General features: G+C 44.4%; 3 protein-coding genes across 3 annotated transcripts; 2 read left to right on the top strand and 1 right to left on the bottom strand.

The window, feature by feature from the left end:
• Positions 1-5,445: 5,445 nt before the first annotated feature.
• On the bottom strand, positions 5,446-6,375 carry LOC127769054 (uncharacterized). Its single transcript, XM_052294754.1, has 2 exons — positions 6,087-6,375; positions 5,446-5,929 (listed from the first exon to the last, which is right to left on the bottom strand). The coding sequence occupies exons 1-2, from the start codon at positions 6,373-6,375 to the stop codon at positions 5,535-5,537; spliced, it is 684 nt and encodes a 227-aa protein (XP_052150714.1). The 3' UTR covers positions 5,446-5,534.
• Positions 6,376-9,483: 3,108 nt separating this feature from the next.
• LOC127768425 (putative RING-H2 finger protein ATL71) lies at positions 9,484-10,662 on the top strand. Its single transcript, XM_052294006.1, has one exon. The coding sequence runs from the start codon at positions 9,682-9,684 to the stop codon at positions 10,303-10,305; it is 624 nt and encodes a 207-aa protein (XP_052149966.1). The 5' UTR covers positions 9,484-9,681; the 3' UTR covers positions 10,306-10,662.
• Positions 10,663-13,079: 2,417 nt separating this feature from the next.
• LOC127765434 (MD-2-related lipid-recognition protein ROSY1-like) lies at positions 13,080-15,637 on the top strand. Its single transcript, XM_052290338.1, has 4 exons — positions 13,080-13,295; positions 13,397-13,498; positions 15,062-15,219; positions 15,376-15,637. The coding sequence occupies exons 1-4, from the start codon at positions 13,193-13,195 to the stop codon at positions 15,481-15,483; spliced, it is 471 nt and encodes a 156-aa protein (XP_052146298.1). The 5' UTR covers positions 13,080-13,192; the 3' UTR covers positions 15,484-15,637.
• The last annotated feature ends 303 nt before the right edge of the window (positions 15,638-15,940 follow it).

Genomic DNA, 15,940 nt, shown 5'->3' on the forward strand with positions numbered 1-15,940 from the left:
CGTTAGCAACCTCATCCCGGGTTCCTTCGAGTTTTTTAACCAGGACGTCGAATTGAGCTTGAGATTTGATCTTGCGGTCTGCATCAACAGATTCACATTAATAAGTCAGCATATGGAGGATAATGGCTTTTGAGGTATTGATTGTTGATACCTTCAACTTCCTTTAAAGCCAGGTCTCTTTGTCTTGCCAGTTCTGCCTTGTCATTTTCCAGAATTTGAATCTGCTTCTCCAACTGAGATATCTTGGCAGCTTGCACTACATTGATCATGGTTAATCAAGATTGCAAAGATAATAGTATGAGTCAGTTGAGCAGAGTTTGTGCGTACCTTTTGATGAGCCACTCAGTTCAAAATTTGATTCCTGGAGCTCAGCGATCCGATCCCTCAGATCATGTTCATTCTTCCTGGCAAGTTCTTTCACTTCGTGCAGTTGATTCCTGGTGGCTTCGAGGGTTCCGAGATGAGGGACTAACCTCTCTAAGGTTACCATTTTGGCTTCGTTCCTAAGATGAATCCTCTGCAAGATAGTTTAATTAGCACGTGAATTAAATGGCAAACAAGATGGTTGAGATCAGGTACCAGAGGGCTTACATTTACAATGCGGGTTGCCTGACCAAGTGCCTTCTTCAGTAGGCATAACTCTTCGTCCTCTTTTTGCTTATTTATCACGATCCCTTGAGGCTGCATGTTGTCATCCCACCACTTGACCAGAATCGGAGGGCATGAATCCTCAGCTGCTTGTATACGGGGGATTTCTTCTTCATCACCAATCATTGGTCCTAATGTATTCACTGACAAAGTTTAGACAATTGATCAGAGTTATTTGGGTCAACATGGTTTCAGACAAAGTGTTTACCCGTGATGATTTCTGGACGAGGACGAGCGGATTCGGATGCCTTTAAAGGAGATCCAGATCTCTGGTTATTGCTGGCGTTTTGTCCGCGAGGGCTGTCTGCTTGGGTTTCAACTTCTGGAATCTCTTGGCTTGGCCCTGTGTCCGACTGGTTTCCAGTCGGGGGCTCCTGATTAACTCCGGCTTCGGCTTCGGCCGACTGGTTTCCAGTTGGGGGTTGATCACCGAATTCTACATTATCGGTTGCTGGATGATTGTCACTCGGGTGATCCCCAACAGTTGGCCCGGTTTCTTTGGAAGAATTCGTGCCCATGTTAGTCGGGTCAGAGTCTTTTCCAGACGGGTCTATATCAGATGGTTTCCTGCAAATTTGATTATCAGTATTATTGCCGCAATGGGTGCGTATCAATACAAAAGAGATCGTTATATGAGTTGCACCTAGAAGACTTCCTGATCTTTGGCACAGGGCGACTAGATGTTTTCTTCCTTGGAGTAGCTTGTTTTGGTAGCTTCTTGGTCGTCTCTCGGTCTTCAGGCCTCCTGGGGGTATCATCGGCTTCGTCGTCACTTAGAATCAGCTTCCTCTTTCGATAATCGGACTGGCCGACTGGATCAGAAGCACTAGGTTGAGTTTCAGACCGAATTCTTGGTCCTCCGCTCCCTTGCCCAGTTTGGTGGCGGGGAGATCGGCGTTGAGCGATTGGGGGATCCGACTTCATCAAAGCAAATTCCTGGATGTAATATCCTTCATTGTTAGCTGATTCAACAAGAAAACAAGATCATATTTTGAGAAAGATTGAAGTGTATGAATACGTACTGGTGGAGGAGGATTGAATGCATTGAACGGTACGACTGGCAGCAAGTGTGAGTAGCTGACAATGATGGCGTTTGAGAAGATCTTATACATCCTTTCCTTCATGACCTTGAAGTCAAGAGAATCTGGATCTTCACGGTTTGGGTCATGCTTGCCGTCAAATTCGAAGGCTGTGCAAGATCTTTCTTTGATTGGAGCTAACCGACATTTGATAAAGTGTCGGGTGATCTGTTCTCCTTGAAGGCCCTGTTCTTTCAGCTTTATCATCCTCTCCATCAGTTCTACTGCTTGTGCAGCTTCGTCTCCCATTAGCAGTGAGTTCCAAGTATCCCGATAAACTGGAGGAAGACAGGAGTACTCGGGAAGAACAGGCTCGGGGTTTTGAACATAAAACCAGTTTGCGTGCCAGCCTTTATTTGAGGTCTTGAAGGGCATGGAGAAGTATTTTTGGCTTAGTGTTCCCCTGAGTTGGAAACCAGCACCCCCAACGACGCATGGTTTGCTCTTATTTGGCTGGGGCTTGAGGAAGAAAATGCGGCGGAATAAGGCGAAATGAGGCCTAATGCCCAGAAAAGCTTCGCAGGCATGGATAAAATTGGCAATATGCACTATGGAATTTGGATTCAGATGATGCAAGCTAATCCCGTAGAAGTTCATAATACCCCAGAAAAATCTTGAGGTTGGAAGAGAAAATCCGCCATAGAAGAAATGAGCAAATACCACGATTTCGTGTGTATCGGGGGTTGGGAATGCCTCACCAAATGCCGGTCGCCACCCTATGATCTCTTTTGCTGGAAGAACGCCGTGCGCCACCATCTCCTTCAGATTGTCTTCCGTCACATCGGAGGGCGCCCACTGACTCTCGAAGCTTTCTCTTTCTTCCGCCATGAATGAGAACTGATGATTTGATTTAGTTCGAGATACGGCTGGAAAGGGATGGGGAATCGGATCGGTGGATGCGGGAAGAGATTTCGTGAAGTTTTTTTAGGGTGGATTGGAGCGGATTGATGAACCCTAGTTTGCCCGGCGCAGTTTTGTACTGTAGCAGGAAATGGGGAAAATGGCGAGAGTCTCGGCGGGGAAGACGAAACGACGTTTGGACTTCGGTGTTTTTAGGGTATCGGGAGTACTAATGGGCCCGGGCCTGTACAGTACTTCAGCCCAATTATGTTTTCAGCGTGGCCCGTTGTGATCCCTAGGGACTTAGGCGCTTTTTGCTTTGGCAATATGTGCTCACAATGATGCGGCCCGATGCTGTTGAAATCCTTTTTAACGCGATTCAATAATTCTTTGGAATTATTATGATGCACATGAAAAGGTGCCCAACAGAAAGGTATTATACCATTTTTGTAAGCTTTTTTAGGCTACGAAAGCTGTTGGGTTAATTTGAGATGACTGGTTTATTAGTAATCATTCTCCTAGCATGTTATATGCTTATTTTGATTATGGTAAGGGTCACAGCCTAGGCTATTAGACTCATTAATTACCATGATTTTCTATCATGTTTGATGGGTCATTTTATGAGATTCTTACTCGGATTCCTATCAAACATGTCTATTTTTGGACCTTTGAGTGTTTATCACTTGGCCCTTTTCATATTTTTTTTTGTCCTTGATATATTCAAGTGAGAAGCAGTCGGCTGGGTATTTTATTGAGTACCATGCATGCTTCGATATAAGATCACTCGGTTCTTGATTATATGTTTAGTTTTTCAACTAATCACATAGTCGGGGGCTACACCTAATTAGGTGCATCTACTCGATGCACCATGTTTTATTTTCGCCCTTCACAGTCTTCTAGCACTCGGCAAGCCGGAGCAAGTTGAATTGAAGCACTCGGATTATTGTTTTTTGTTTCGAGAAGACTATTTTGGTCAACTGCGAAGGTCTCGGGGGCTACTGTGGAGATTATGGTTACCCCATATCTACATGGCGGTTATATTCCAGTTGGATATATGGTACCAAATATAGATAGAATATCTTTACGAGGACTCAGGTTAGATTCTAAACTTGTATGTCAAGAAAATACCCAGGATTCTAGTCGGTTACGATTGTATTTTATCTGTAATCCCATATTCCGTTAGGATATGGACTGTATTTTGTATTATGGATCCCTTCCCCTATATAAGGAGGGGTCCGGGTTCCTCTCGGGACGATTTCTTTTTTCTCCCAATCATACAATCAATAACATACTCGGCAGAATCATCCCCGGACAGGAGTAAATTCTTTGTCTCCAAACCCATCCACTTTCCTAGCTTAATATCCTTTTATTATTGCCGAAATCTTGTTTCGACACCGAGCGTGCACAAGGACTAGACGACGCGACCACCGAGGAGCGCGTGGCACGGGATGCGGCGGCCGCAGCTAAGCGGGCGGCGGCTCGCGCGGCCGATACGTCGCGGGCGAGCGACGCCACCAGCGCCGCCGTTGACATGGGCGAGGGATAATCAATCGAAGAGGAACGGTAAACCCTAGTTCTCCCCACCCGTCCCGGCCGACTGATCCGATTGGAGTATATATATATATCATTAATACGCAGTAGTATCGGCCGAGACGGAACAGTGGATATATAACAATCTTTCTGCTGCTCCGATTTTGTTTCATGGATACTACTGCTTCATCGAAGAGGACCAGTAGATGAACAAAATTGGAGCAGTGGATATATAGCAATCTTTCTGCGCCGACTGGTCCATGAAACAAAATCTCTTTCTGCTCTTCCTCTTATGTGGTGATGCTGCGTTCTTGACTGCCAGTGTAGTAGCCATGAATTTTTTTCCTTGGGTAAGTCCAGTTCGTAGGTTCACAACACATGCTAAAATTTTCTAACACCAAAAAACCGATACACAAGTACAAATTTAATATAAATGCGATAAAAATCAACATTCAACAACACAATTTAAAAAGTGCATACTCAAATCATTCTCAGATTCATGAATCACAAATCGATTTATGATGCAGCCGGGAGCGGAGAGCTGGAGACGGGCACCGGTAGACGCCACGCCAGACGGGAGACAGCGGGCGGCGGCTCTGCGACAAGGCGGCAACCGGCCGACGTCCCGCAGCAAGGCGGCGACTGGCGATACAAGGAGAAGTTGTAACGTCGTCGGCCCCCAGCTCGGCGCCGCGATGGCGCGGACGGCGGACCCACGGGCGTCGGCGCGGTGGTGTGGCTCGGCACTGGGCTGCGCCGGCGCTAACAGCGGACGCGGCGTGGCGCCGGCGCGGACAGTGGTCAGTGGCGGCGTGGAAGCGGGCATCGGGCACGAAGGGAATAGATGCTGGAGGTGGAAGCGCTCCAGGCTCCCTCAACTCAACCCTAGCTGTTTGTGGGCTGTTAGAGCATCTCTAACGGAGTGGTTATTTTTGACTCTCCAAATACCTATATTGCCAGCCCGATAAAAATTTAGAGAGTCAAATTTATCTTCTATTCCAACATACTATTCACATTCCACTCTATTAACCAATGGATTCCGCCTGTCATTCTCCTCCTCTTTCTTCTTCCTCCCCTCTCTCCAATCCTTAGCCTGTGCTCCTGCTCGTGCCAGCGGGTTCGGCAGTGGTGAAGGTGTCGAGCATCTCAAGTTAGCATTTTTCTAGGAGTTTGACTTTCATTTCAAGTTAGCATTTTTTTAAAAGAAATTTCTTATACGACTTCTTTTGTATTTTTAGAAGTATAAACAAACTTAAAAACTGACTCAAACACAGAACTGTATTACCAAAAGCAAACGAACTTAAAAACCGACTTAAATACAGATCACGTGCCAAAATACCGACAAAAACATATTTATTTTTATAATAGTTGAGATAAAGATAAAGATAGAGAAGTAGAACTTGGTCCGTCTACCCGTATTAGGATAGATTTGGTGATTCATGGGGATTGATTTGGGGAGTCAATCTTCCGCGGCTTTGGGAAGTCGATCTTCCACTGCTCTACAAATTCGTGAATCCCGTGAAAATGGCCAAACTTAAGCAGAAATTCAGCCCTCTGTTGCTCATCGAACCCATCGCAGTATGGGCCAAAACATAGTTTCTCTTCTTCTGGAGCATCCTTGTTGGATCTATGAACAAGTTCTGCAGTTTCCTTGAATATCTTGAACCGGTGAGCCATCTCAGCATGGTCACGCTCCTTATCGTAAGCCTTGCACCAGCGCTCATAGAAGGCCCAAATGGCTTCATCAGATTCAAAATCCTTGTCCGTCACACTGTCAACTAGATCAGTCTCAAAATCCTTGTCCGTCTCATCGTCAGCTGGCTCAGGACCATCTATCACAACAGCACAACATTAATACTGTCAAGAACAGCGAATTGGCTTGCAAGTTTCAATTTGGTTCCTTAAAGTTATCCTGCCTAATATGCCCCTAACCTGATTATGGCAATCGGATCAGAAGGCCCGTAATAAGATGGGGGAGGATTGGCTTACATGATGGCAATGGGCTGGGAGGAGCAGGAGTTGGCTCGTAGTCGCTGTAGTCGTCGAGGTTATAAGACGGGATGCGTGACACCGCGCGCGCGGCGCGAGATGCGGCGGCGGCGGCTGAGCGTGCCGCGCGACGTGCTACGACGACGGCCGCCGAGCGTGCGCAAGGACTGGACGACGCGACCGCCGAGGAGCGCGCGGCGCGGGATGCGGCGGCCGCGGCCAAGCGGGCGGCGTCTCGCGCGGCCGATACGTCGCGGGCGAGCCGCGCCACCAGCGCCGCCGTTGACATGGGCGAGGCGAGTGATGATCGATCGAAGAGGAACAGTAAAACCCTAGTTCTCCCCACCCGTCCCGGCCGACTAGCTGCTCCGATTGGAGTATATATAGAACGGGAATAAGTTCACTTGCCAAGTCTAATTTAACGCTTTTTCTATTCTGATCGCGACACCGGGGGGCCAAGACGCGATGCTTACACGGCCGAGTCAATTGCGCATTGACAGCTCCATTCGTGGTGCCATCTGCTACGGCATACGGCTCGTCATCTCAAGGAAGCAACAATGTCTCACACAGCAGTCAAGAACGCAGCACCACCACACAGGAGGAAGAGCAGAAAGAGATTTTGTTTCAACGAGTCAGGGAATTCCAAGGAGAAGTGGATGTAGAGCTAGCTAGCTTCCCCTTCATGAATGGCCGCTGGTACATCGGCACGCCCTCGATCGTCGTTGACAGCCTTGAATGAATCTGCAACAAGATGACAGGCGATATGAGTAAACAATAAAATGGTTTCTAAAATATGCTTAAACAATCATATGGTTTTTGATATATGCGGCTATGAATCTGCAACAAGATGACGGGCGATACGAGTAAACAATAAAATGGTTTCTATATATAATGCTGCTTAAACAATCAAATGGTTTCTGATATGCTGCTGCCCTATCGTGAGTTTTCTTTGTAGTGTACAAGTTGGGACTTGGGAGACAGCTAAACATCGTTTCAATGCTTGAAACAATTTTGCCATAGCAAATTACTCCCCCATCCCAAAATACCTATTTTATTGTAAAAGCCTATCCAACCAACATTGCCACGTCAAAATTATCTCTGCCTCTCTACATACATGAATATCTATTCAGCTTTTTCTTCATACGTGAATTTATAGTGGTACTTATCAGCCATATCGTCTCATAAAATGTGGTTGTGAGGTGAAATCGGGTTAGAGTCAACTAACCTAAGGACGAGCTTGAGTCAAACTAACCCCATAGCTAGCCATATAACTAACATAACCACACTGATATGGTCCGCTGCGAATCCATGTAAGAAGAAATGGGTTGAATCAAATGTTTGTGAAGGGGATGGACTTGGCAGTGCTGAGTGAGTGGGCTTTTGCAACAAAATAGGTTATGTGGTGGAATATCAAAACAAGAGCAATAATTAATTTGGATGGTTTACATAATTTTTTAGTGCTATTGTTCTTGTAAAATCGATAAATAATTTTAAATTAAATTTGCTGAAAATCTACTGAGGCCCTGTTTAGATCCCTCCCCAAAATTTTTCACCCTGTCACATTGAACATTTGAACACATGCATGAAGTATTAAATACTTTGCGACTAATTTGCGAGACGAATCTTTTAAGCCTAATTGCTCCATGATTTAACAATGTGGTACTAGAGTAAACATTTGCTAATAACAGATTAATTAGGCTTAATAAATTCGTCTCGCGGTTTACTGACAGATTCTGTAATTAGTTTTTTTATTAGTGCCCGAACACTCCATGCGACACCCTATATTATACCTGATGTGACACGCCAAAACTTTACAACCCTGGATCTAAACACCCCCCGAGTAAAGCACTCTTGTACCATCAAGCAAACTATCCATGGAAATGCAGTGCCTCTGTGTCACGACTCATGAGAGAGAGTGACTACTATTTTTTTTCTTTTTACCTTTTCATGAGTGTTCTTTGCTTGATCCAAAACACGGGGGCGCATTTAGGGAAGGCATCACTGGAGGCAGGCTGCTCAAGTAATGCATTATCCATATTCGATTCAACCCAACCAAACCTAACCCAAAATAAAATGATGCCTATATACTTCTGGCAGTTGACCTTCCATCCTGACTAGCCGGCGGTTCAACTTATTTTTCAGAATCTGCATCGAGACAGAACAGAGGAGAAAGATTCAGAAAAAAGAAAAAGAAGAAGGATGTAACACATCTGTCTCTGAGCAACCATTGTTCGGCTCTCAAGTACCAGTCGGTTGGTCAGATGGAATAAGGTTGCTGCAGTAGCAGTCCATTTCTCTTGATCTTGATTTGAGTAGGTGTGAAGCAAAACCTCGTGTCAATTTGGATGACTTTGTATATATGTAGCTGTCATTGAACTTCACTTCTGAAACCTGCTAAATTTGAAGTCGGTATCTTTGCCCATGTTTACGCTGTATCTGATCAAAACCATTTATAAGCATCTGTGGTTTCACTCAACCCGGCGAAAAAGATGTTATTTAGCGATGAATCAGATATTCAGTTGTAAAGAAGTGCTCGCTATAGTATTCATAAGTAAACAAACTATTTTTTGGACAATACAAGAGGTGACTTCTATTCTTCTAGAATGCAAAGGAAGCAACGATTTGCAAACAGGTTAAGCAAGAAAATCTCTTTTTTTTTTCTGGCCCGGCCAAAGGATGGCCGACCAATTTCATTAAGAGAGGGGAAAAAATAAATAGCCAATTACAAAGTTTGTTACATCGACATGAAGGATGTCGAGGGCGACCAAGGCCAGGCCTTAGATCAAAGTCGTCTCTTTTTTTTTTGCTGGGCCGGCCAAAGGATGGCCGACCAATTTCATTAAGAGAGGAGAAAAAATAAATAGCCAATTACGGAGTTTGTTACATCGACATGAAGGATGTCGAGGGCGATCAAGGCCAGGCCTTAGATCAAAGTCGTTGTAATGTGAAGCAGGAGTAGTACCGTTCACCAAAAAAAAAAGTGAAAATAGTACTTCACATGCCACCTTGAGAAATTCCTTGTTCTCAAGACACTGAAAGGACTACTATAATTGCAACTGAAATAAAACCTTGGCTTGCAATGCAGAAACTGGACTCGAAACTCCTCAAAATGGCCGGTATGCTTCACACGACTTTGGAATATAATAAAAACCGTAAGAGAAATACAACCTGTCGAAGCAAAGTCAAATCCCAAACACACACATGATTGCATTGACCATTACAAACCAAACAATTCGACAGATAGTAAGCTACGCAAGGACAAACAAAGCCCACAGCAAATCACACACAAACTCATCTTATTTTAAACATATTTGAATCTTTTTTTCAAAAATAAAAAAAACCATGGCCATATGCCCATATGCCATTGACCTCGAAACCATTGCACAACCTCATCGTCTCCTTCTCTCTCTGTCCAAGTTGTGTGTTTGCAACATGCAAAAGCGTTGACGTCGCACTCGCAACCTCCCCCTCCCTCGCTTTGGATCCAAACAAAAACCGCACCACACCATCGAGCTCAGCCGCGGCGCGCGCGCGGCGACACCACCAACTCGCTGGCTCGGCGTCGATCGCCATTGCTTGATCAAGCTCGATCGCGATGAGCGGCGGCGGCGCGCCGCCTGGGGCGCCGGGGATGATGACGCCGGGCGACGGCAACTCCGTCGGCATGTTCAGCTCCGACCGCATCGGCGGGTTCGGCTACGGCGTCGGCGTGTCCGTCGGGATCCTCCTCCTCATCACCACCATCACGCTCGCGTCCTACTTCTGCACGCGCGCGCCCGTCACCGCGGCCGATGCAGCGGCGGCGGCGGGATCGTCGCGGCGGCACCGCGGTGGGGGTGGGGGCGGCGGCGGCGGCGACGGGGCCGGGCACGAACACGACGACGTCGAGCTCGGCATCGACGAGGCGACGCTCAAGGGGTACCCGGAGGTGGTGTACGGCGAGGCGAGGAAGGAGGCGGCGAAGGCGGCGTCGGCGGCGGCGACGAAGAAGGGCGGCGCAACCACGTGCAGCTGCTGCTCGATCTGCCTCGACAACTACGGCGACGGCGACGTGCTCCGGATGCTGCCGGAGTGCGGCCACCTGTTCCACCGGGAGTGCGTCGACCCGTGGCTCCGGCAGCATCCGACCTGCCCCGTCTGCCGGACGTCGCCGCTGCCGAGCCCCTTGCCGACGCCGCTCGCCGAGGTCACGCCGCTGGCAATGGCGAGGCCGTCATGACACGTGGAGGTTCTTTGCTTGGTTTTCATTTTTTAAAATTTTTTTCTTATTCATATAAAACTAAACTTGAGGATGAAATTTGTGTATTCTGCAAAATGGAATGCATAAAAGAATTCCTCAAGATAGGGACTAGAAATTTCCTCTTGGTAATTGGGTGTAAATTTGGGTTCAGAGTAGATTTTCTTTTCTGATATAAACAAAGTTTGGCATAGGATTCTCTTTGGAATTAGGATTCACTTTGGATTTTTGGAGGGAGATTATGTATGGATTACAAATTTGGATGAACCTTCTAGAGATCTAATTTTTATATCATCAAGCTTAGTGCAGAAGAACGAAGATGAGTGTAAACAAAGTAAGAAGTAGGAACAAATTTGCAGAATGCTTTATATATGTAAAATTCTATCATGAATATCTGTAAAATTGAAGATGTACATTTCAAAAGGAATAGATCCTTTTAATTAATGCTCTTGCATATTATCTAGAAATTGAGGTTGATGAGGATATGGAATGCAGTAAACAGATTAACCTCAGTTCAAACACTCATGCATTGTACTCTTGATGAATTAATTCAAAGATCTACTAGGTGCATATCAAATGATGACATCAGCAACCTATATACGGCCGTCCCCTAGATACATTGCTCCTTCCCCCAGGTTTTTGCTGGGTCAATCAGTTTACGCCAAAATCATTACTTTGTGCTTTGAAGTAACGGATATACCAATCATGATGCATGCTCTTCAAGAAAAGAGAGCAAAAGTGAAAAATGCTAATTTGGCCTAAACAAGGCAAGAGTGCAAGACGTATCTACATCAAGCCTTTTTCTGCTAACAAGTGACAACAACAGATGTTTCTTTTACAATTTCTAGGAAAAGAAAAGGAGAACTTAATTAGGCAAATTACCTTCACATCTGCAGTGTCCTGCCACAGAAGCTATGGAATCATTTTCAGCTATGTTGCACACTGCAGAGTCTTTCTATGATATAAAAGACTCACTGTGCCGCTCTTTGGTATGATAGACAATTAGGCATGGGCAAAAATCTGGACACCAAACTCCATGACATCATTTGAACAGACAGATCTATTTGCAAAGATTTGGTCCGGAAGACCGGAATAGTCGAATATATATTGTGAATATCTGAATAAAATAGAATGTGATTGTGATCATTTTCAGGTTCATCTCTGATCACATGGAGAACAAGAGCTTAAAGGAATGTCTGCACGTTGTGATGCAGATTACAAACTAAATCTTTGCAAACGAAATAAATTCTAAAAAAAAAATCGAAGCATCAGGTGGAAATCCTGCCATTCCCTGTAGGAAAAATATTGCAGCCTGGTTATGTCAGACAGAGTGGTTCAGAATGCATAATTCATACAGCTCTCTGCAGAAGCCATCTTATTTTTGTTCATGATTCATGAAGCACCTAGTCGCTCCCCTGCTGCTTTGTTTTTGACTGTAAATAACTTTTATTCCTCTTAATACAAAATGCACTCCTCGCGTATTCCAAAAAAGCACCTAGTCGCCCTTACAATCTTCGTCGGTGTCAATTCCTGCATCAATGGCACCGGGCTTTGGTTGATAATGATCATTTAGTCCCTTTCAAGCTTTCATGACATGTGACTTAAGAGTAAAACATAATTAACAAATAATCTAGCACAGTAGCACTAGTGCACTCGCATTGTATTATTCTAGTACAGGTCCATGTGACTTCGGGATCCAATTCAGCTTCAAGCTGGCCAATCAAGCAAGAGAAGAGAAATACAAAACTAACTCCATTTACTCCAAGGTTCCCTCACAATGACCAACTGATCCCAAGATCTAACATATTAAAAAAATAGCATTCAGTCTGAAGGAAGGAAAATCTAGCTAGCCCAGTGTATACAAAAATACAAGTAACAGCACATTAAACAATTGAACGTTGGTGTACAGTCTTCTCTTCCATTCTTTATGACCGAACTAACTCAAACAAGAAACTAATAGGAAATATTAGTAAATTAAAATCTAGCTCAGGGGATTTAGTTTTCATCCAAGGAAAAATGAAAGAGATCACGAAGAATTACGGACATGTAGATACAGTTTAGTAAATTCCAGTGAGATCACAGATTCATCAGTGGTCTCCATTTCTTACATGTGTATTGAAGACACTCACGAGTCACCAATATAAGCATATGTATCTTCCATCTAATCATAAAATAAAAGAGATCAACAAGAAACTAGCAGCCAAGAACTAAAACAAAACTTTTTTTTTGTAAGTCGGGAACACTATTTTGCTATATATATTGACAAATTTTCTTCCAAATATTTATCAAATGTAAATAGTGGTTTAATCCAATTCAGGTGGGGTCTTCCCCCCCCGATGTTCCATAAAGAAAATGTAAATACTATATAATTACAGTACAATTACATTCGAACTTGTATAACTATAACTTATATGTTACCTTTACATAATCTTGAACCATTAGTTTGATTACTTCAATTTCTATGCAAGTTGGGAAGAAAAAAAATAATAGTTGCAAGTTGGGAAGAAAAAAAATCATAGTGCACACACGAGTGAGGATATTTAGTCCCACGGCGTCCGCTTCGCAAATTACGAATTGTACTGTATTTACATGCAAGTTACGATATAGTTATAATATGATTGTACTGTATTTACATATGGTAAAATTTCATAAGTATATACTAGGAATTAATAGGTTAGGAGTAGATCTGAGCAACTAGGCCCATTAAAAGGCCCATAGGCAGGCATGAGAAGGCCGCATCCATCAGCATTTCAGCACGCACCTGAGACCTGATGATTTGAGTCCTCGTCGCGTCGCGTCGCGTCGTGTCCACCTGCGAATCCTCTAGTCCTCGCGAGTCGCGACACGCGGAGCTTTGGCACCTGCAGCGATGGCGACCGACCGCCGCCGCTTCCCCGTCTTCCTCGCCGCGGCGCTGCTCACCCTCCTCCTCCTCCCGGCCTCCGCCGCGGCCACCGACGTCGAGTACTGCAGTGAGTGCTTCGAGGCCCTTCCCGTCCGCAGCTTCGCTCGCCTCCCGTCTCGTGTCAAGCTTACGTTTCCGCTTTTGGTGGGGTGGGGTTTGTTGCTGCAGGGCAGGGGCGGGATTATCCTGTGAAGGTGAGTGGAGTGGAGATCGTCCCTGACCCCGTCGTCAGCGGGCAACCGGCCACCTTCAAGATCTCCGCATCCACGGGTAAGCACCAAGCACCGATCTGTTACTGCGGCGGGTTGCAGTTTAGTGCGGTCATGCGGTTGGGGGATTTACTGGGCATATGCAGTAGTCGGATCGGGAGTCAAATTAGTGTGGGTTTTGCTCTAGCGCTGTCCATTCACTGGCATTATTGAATTGGTCCAATTTGCAGAACAGTACAACCATGCGATGGAATTTTTGTTGTAAGGAAGTAAAGAACAAACTGCTGGCTGTTAGAAACTTAGAACATGGAAATATTGCGCTGCAGCCTGCAGGTGTTTCTGTTAAGACTGCCCTTCACAAGGCATTTTTCATTGCAATGCTACTTGCAGATGGAGCACCTAATGTTTGTTGGTTGCAACTTGCAAATTGTGACAATGCGTACATCTGTATATGCATGCTGGATTTAGTGTAGTTTGCCATAGTTTCATGCCCATTCCTTGTTTGTTGATGCCCGTGTTTGAGCTTACTATGACTGGGTGCCCTGGAGTTCATCATCTGTGCACTGTAATGACACGTGTTCATTGTGATCCCGCTTAAATTGCTCTGATAGCAAAGGGGAGAGAATTTCTACAAATAAGGATAAGCTAACTGTTTCGATTTTATTCAAGAAGCATCCCTTTCTGTAGAGTACATTTGAGCTACAAGTCTAAATTCAGCAACAGAACAAGGGAATTTCCGTCCACCTAGTTTAATTAGCTTTATATTGTTTGTCCAACATCCTGCTCAATACAAATATGATGCGGCCATTTAGTCTCACTTCATACTAAGTAAAACAAAAGTATTAACACGTGTTTTCTGTAAACATCATAATACTTATTCATCTCATTAGACATAGTGTAGCATTAACCGTTAATATTCTGGGACTATTTGACACATTAGAAGTTTCTAGTTGTTATTCTGTCTACTTAATTTAGATAACTTGTGAGGAAAGCTAGAATACCTCCGTTTATAGTTGAAAAAGATCAACCAACAATAAGTCGATAAAGTTGTGTGCATTCTTTCCACTTGACATGTCGGTTACTTTTGTGTATTTTACTAACTTCGTTTGTTACATGACAAGTATCATGGCACTGCTCACTTAACACTCAGTGAAGTACTGATACATCAAAAGTTCTTGGTATGGTTGTCAAGTGTGTGTATGGCTTAAGCATGACTACAGTACATAGGCTTGGATATTTGAATGTATGAAGCTCTGGCAGCACAGCTGCTGTCACTGTCTTTTCCCATGTGTTGTTTCTATATTTCGGTAGATGCGTGGATTCTTTCTTTATAGGGAATATTTGAGTTTTGCTCATATTTCATGACATTATGTGCCAAACAAAATTGAGGAGTTGTTAAGGCTGTATTCATTCAGTAATTTGTTTGAGGAAAGCAAACATAGCATATAATTTGAAGTTAATGATGAGTATTCAATTAATACAAAGATACATTACAAATATATGCTTCCTAGCTCACTTTTCTTATGATGATATTTGATTTTTAAAAGCTACTACTATAAAGTTTTACGCCAGTAGATTCTTGCCTTTGAGTACTGACTGGGGACTTTTTCATGACTGCTGCCAGATAAAAGCATCACTAAGGGGAAGCTCGTGATAGATGTCAAGTACTTCTTTTTCCATGTCCATTCAGAAAGTCACAACCTTTGTGAGGAGACCTCTTGCCCAGTAACTGGTGAATTCGTGCTTGCGCACGAACAGACTTTACCATCAATCACCCCACCAGTAAGCATAGCTGCAGCATGCTTTTAGTTCTGTTGGTGAAGAAGATATTCTTTTGTTAATGAATTTCCTAACTACCCAAGAAGAGGGGATAGAGAACATGTCCTTATATGACTTCTAACTTTCTGTATGACATTCTAACATAATATTGTGTTGCAGGGTTCTTACACTCTCACCATGAGGCTACTAGATGACGGCAACAAGGAACTGACCTGCATCTCGTTTGGGTTCAGCATCGGGTTCATTTCACCTCTTGCTCTCATCTAAATTCAGCTGGAGTCACAGCAATGTACTTGCAGAACTCCCATAGTCCTACCACAACATGTTCCACTAAAGCCGGTTTAATCTCCCTGAGTTGAACATCTTACTACTTCTGGTGTTATGCAATAACTATAGTCAATTGCCGCTTATGTTCAGTATACTTGATTGGACATTGCCCTGTCGTTGATCTGTCTCTCTGCTCTGGCTGTGGAGTCCGGTCGCTTTCATGGAAGAATTGAAATGGGACCATTGCTTCATTTCCTTGATGGCTTGTCAGCGTCGATCACCTGTCATGGTTGGGACTAAACCCAATCAGCTAGACAAGGTTATTGCTTGCTGACTAGCCATTATCACCCTAATGCACAAGCACAAAACCGGCAGCCGTTTGATCATGGTGGATGCGGACATGCGGTTGTTGTGGAGCATGCACTTGCCCCATGCTTATTAGCTCTACCAAGCAAAT

This window comes from Oryza glaberrima, chromosome 3 (assembly GCF_000147395.1).
Source record: "Oryza glaberrima chromosome 3, OglaRS2, whole genome shotgun sequence".
In the NCBI taxonomy this organism is placed as follows: Eukaryota; Viridiplantae; Streptophyta; class Magnoliopsida; order Poales; family Poaceae; genus Oryza; species Oryza glaberrima.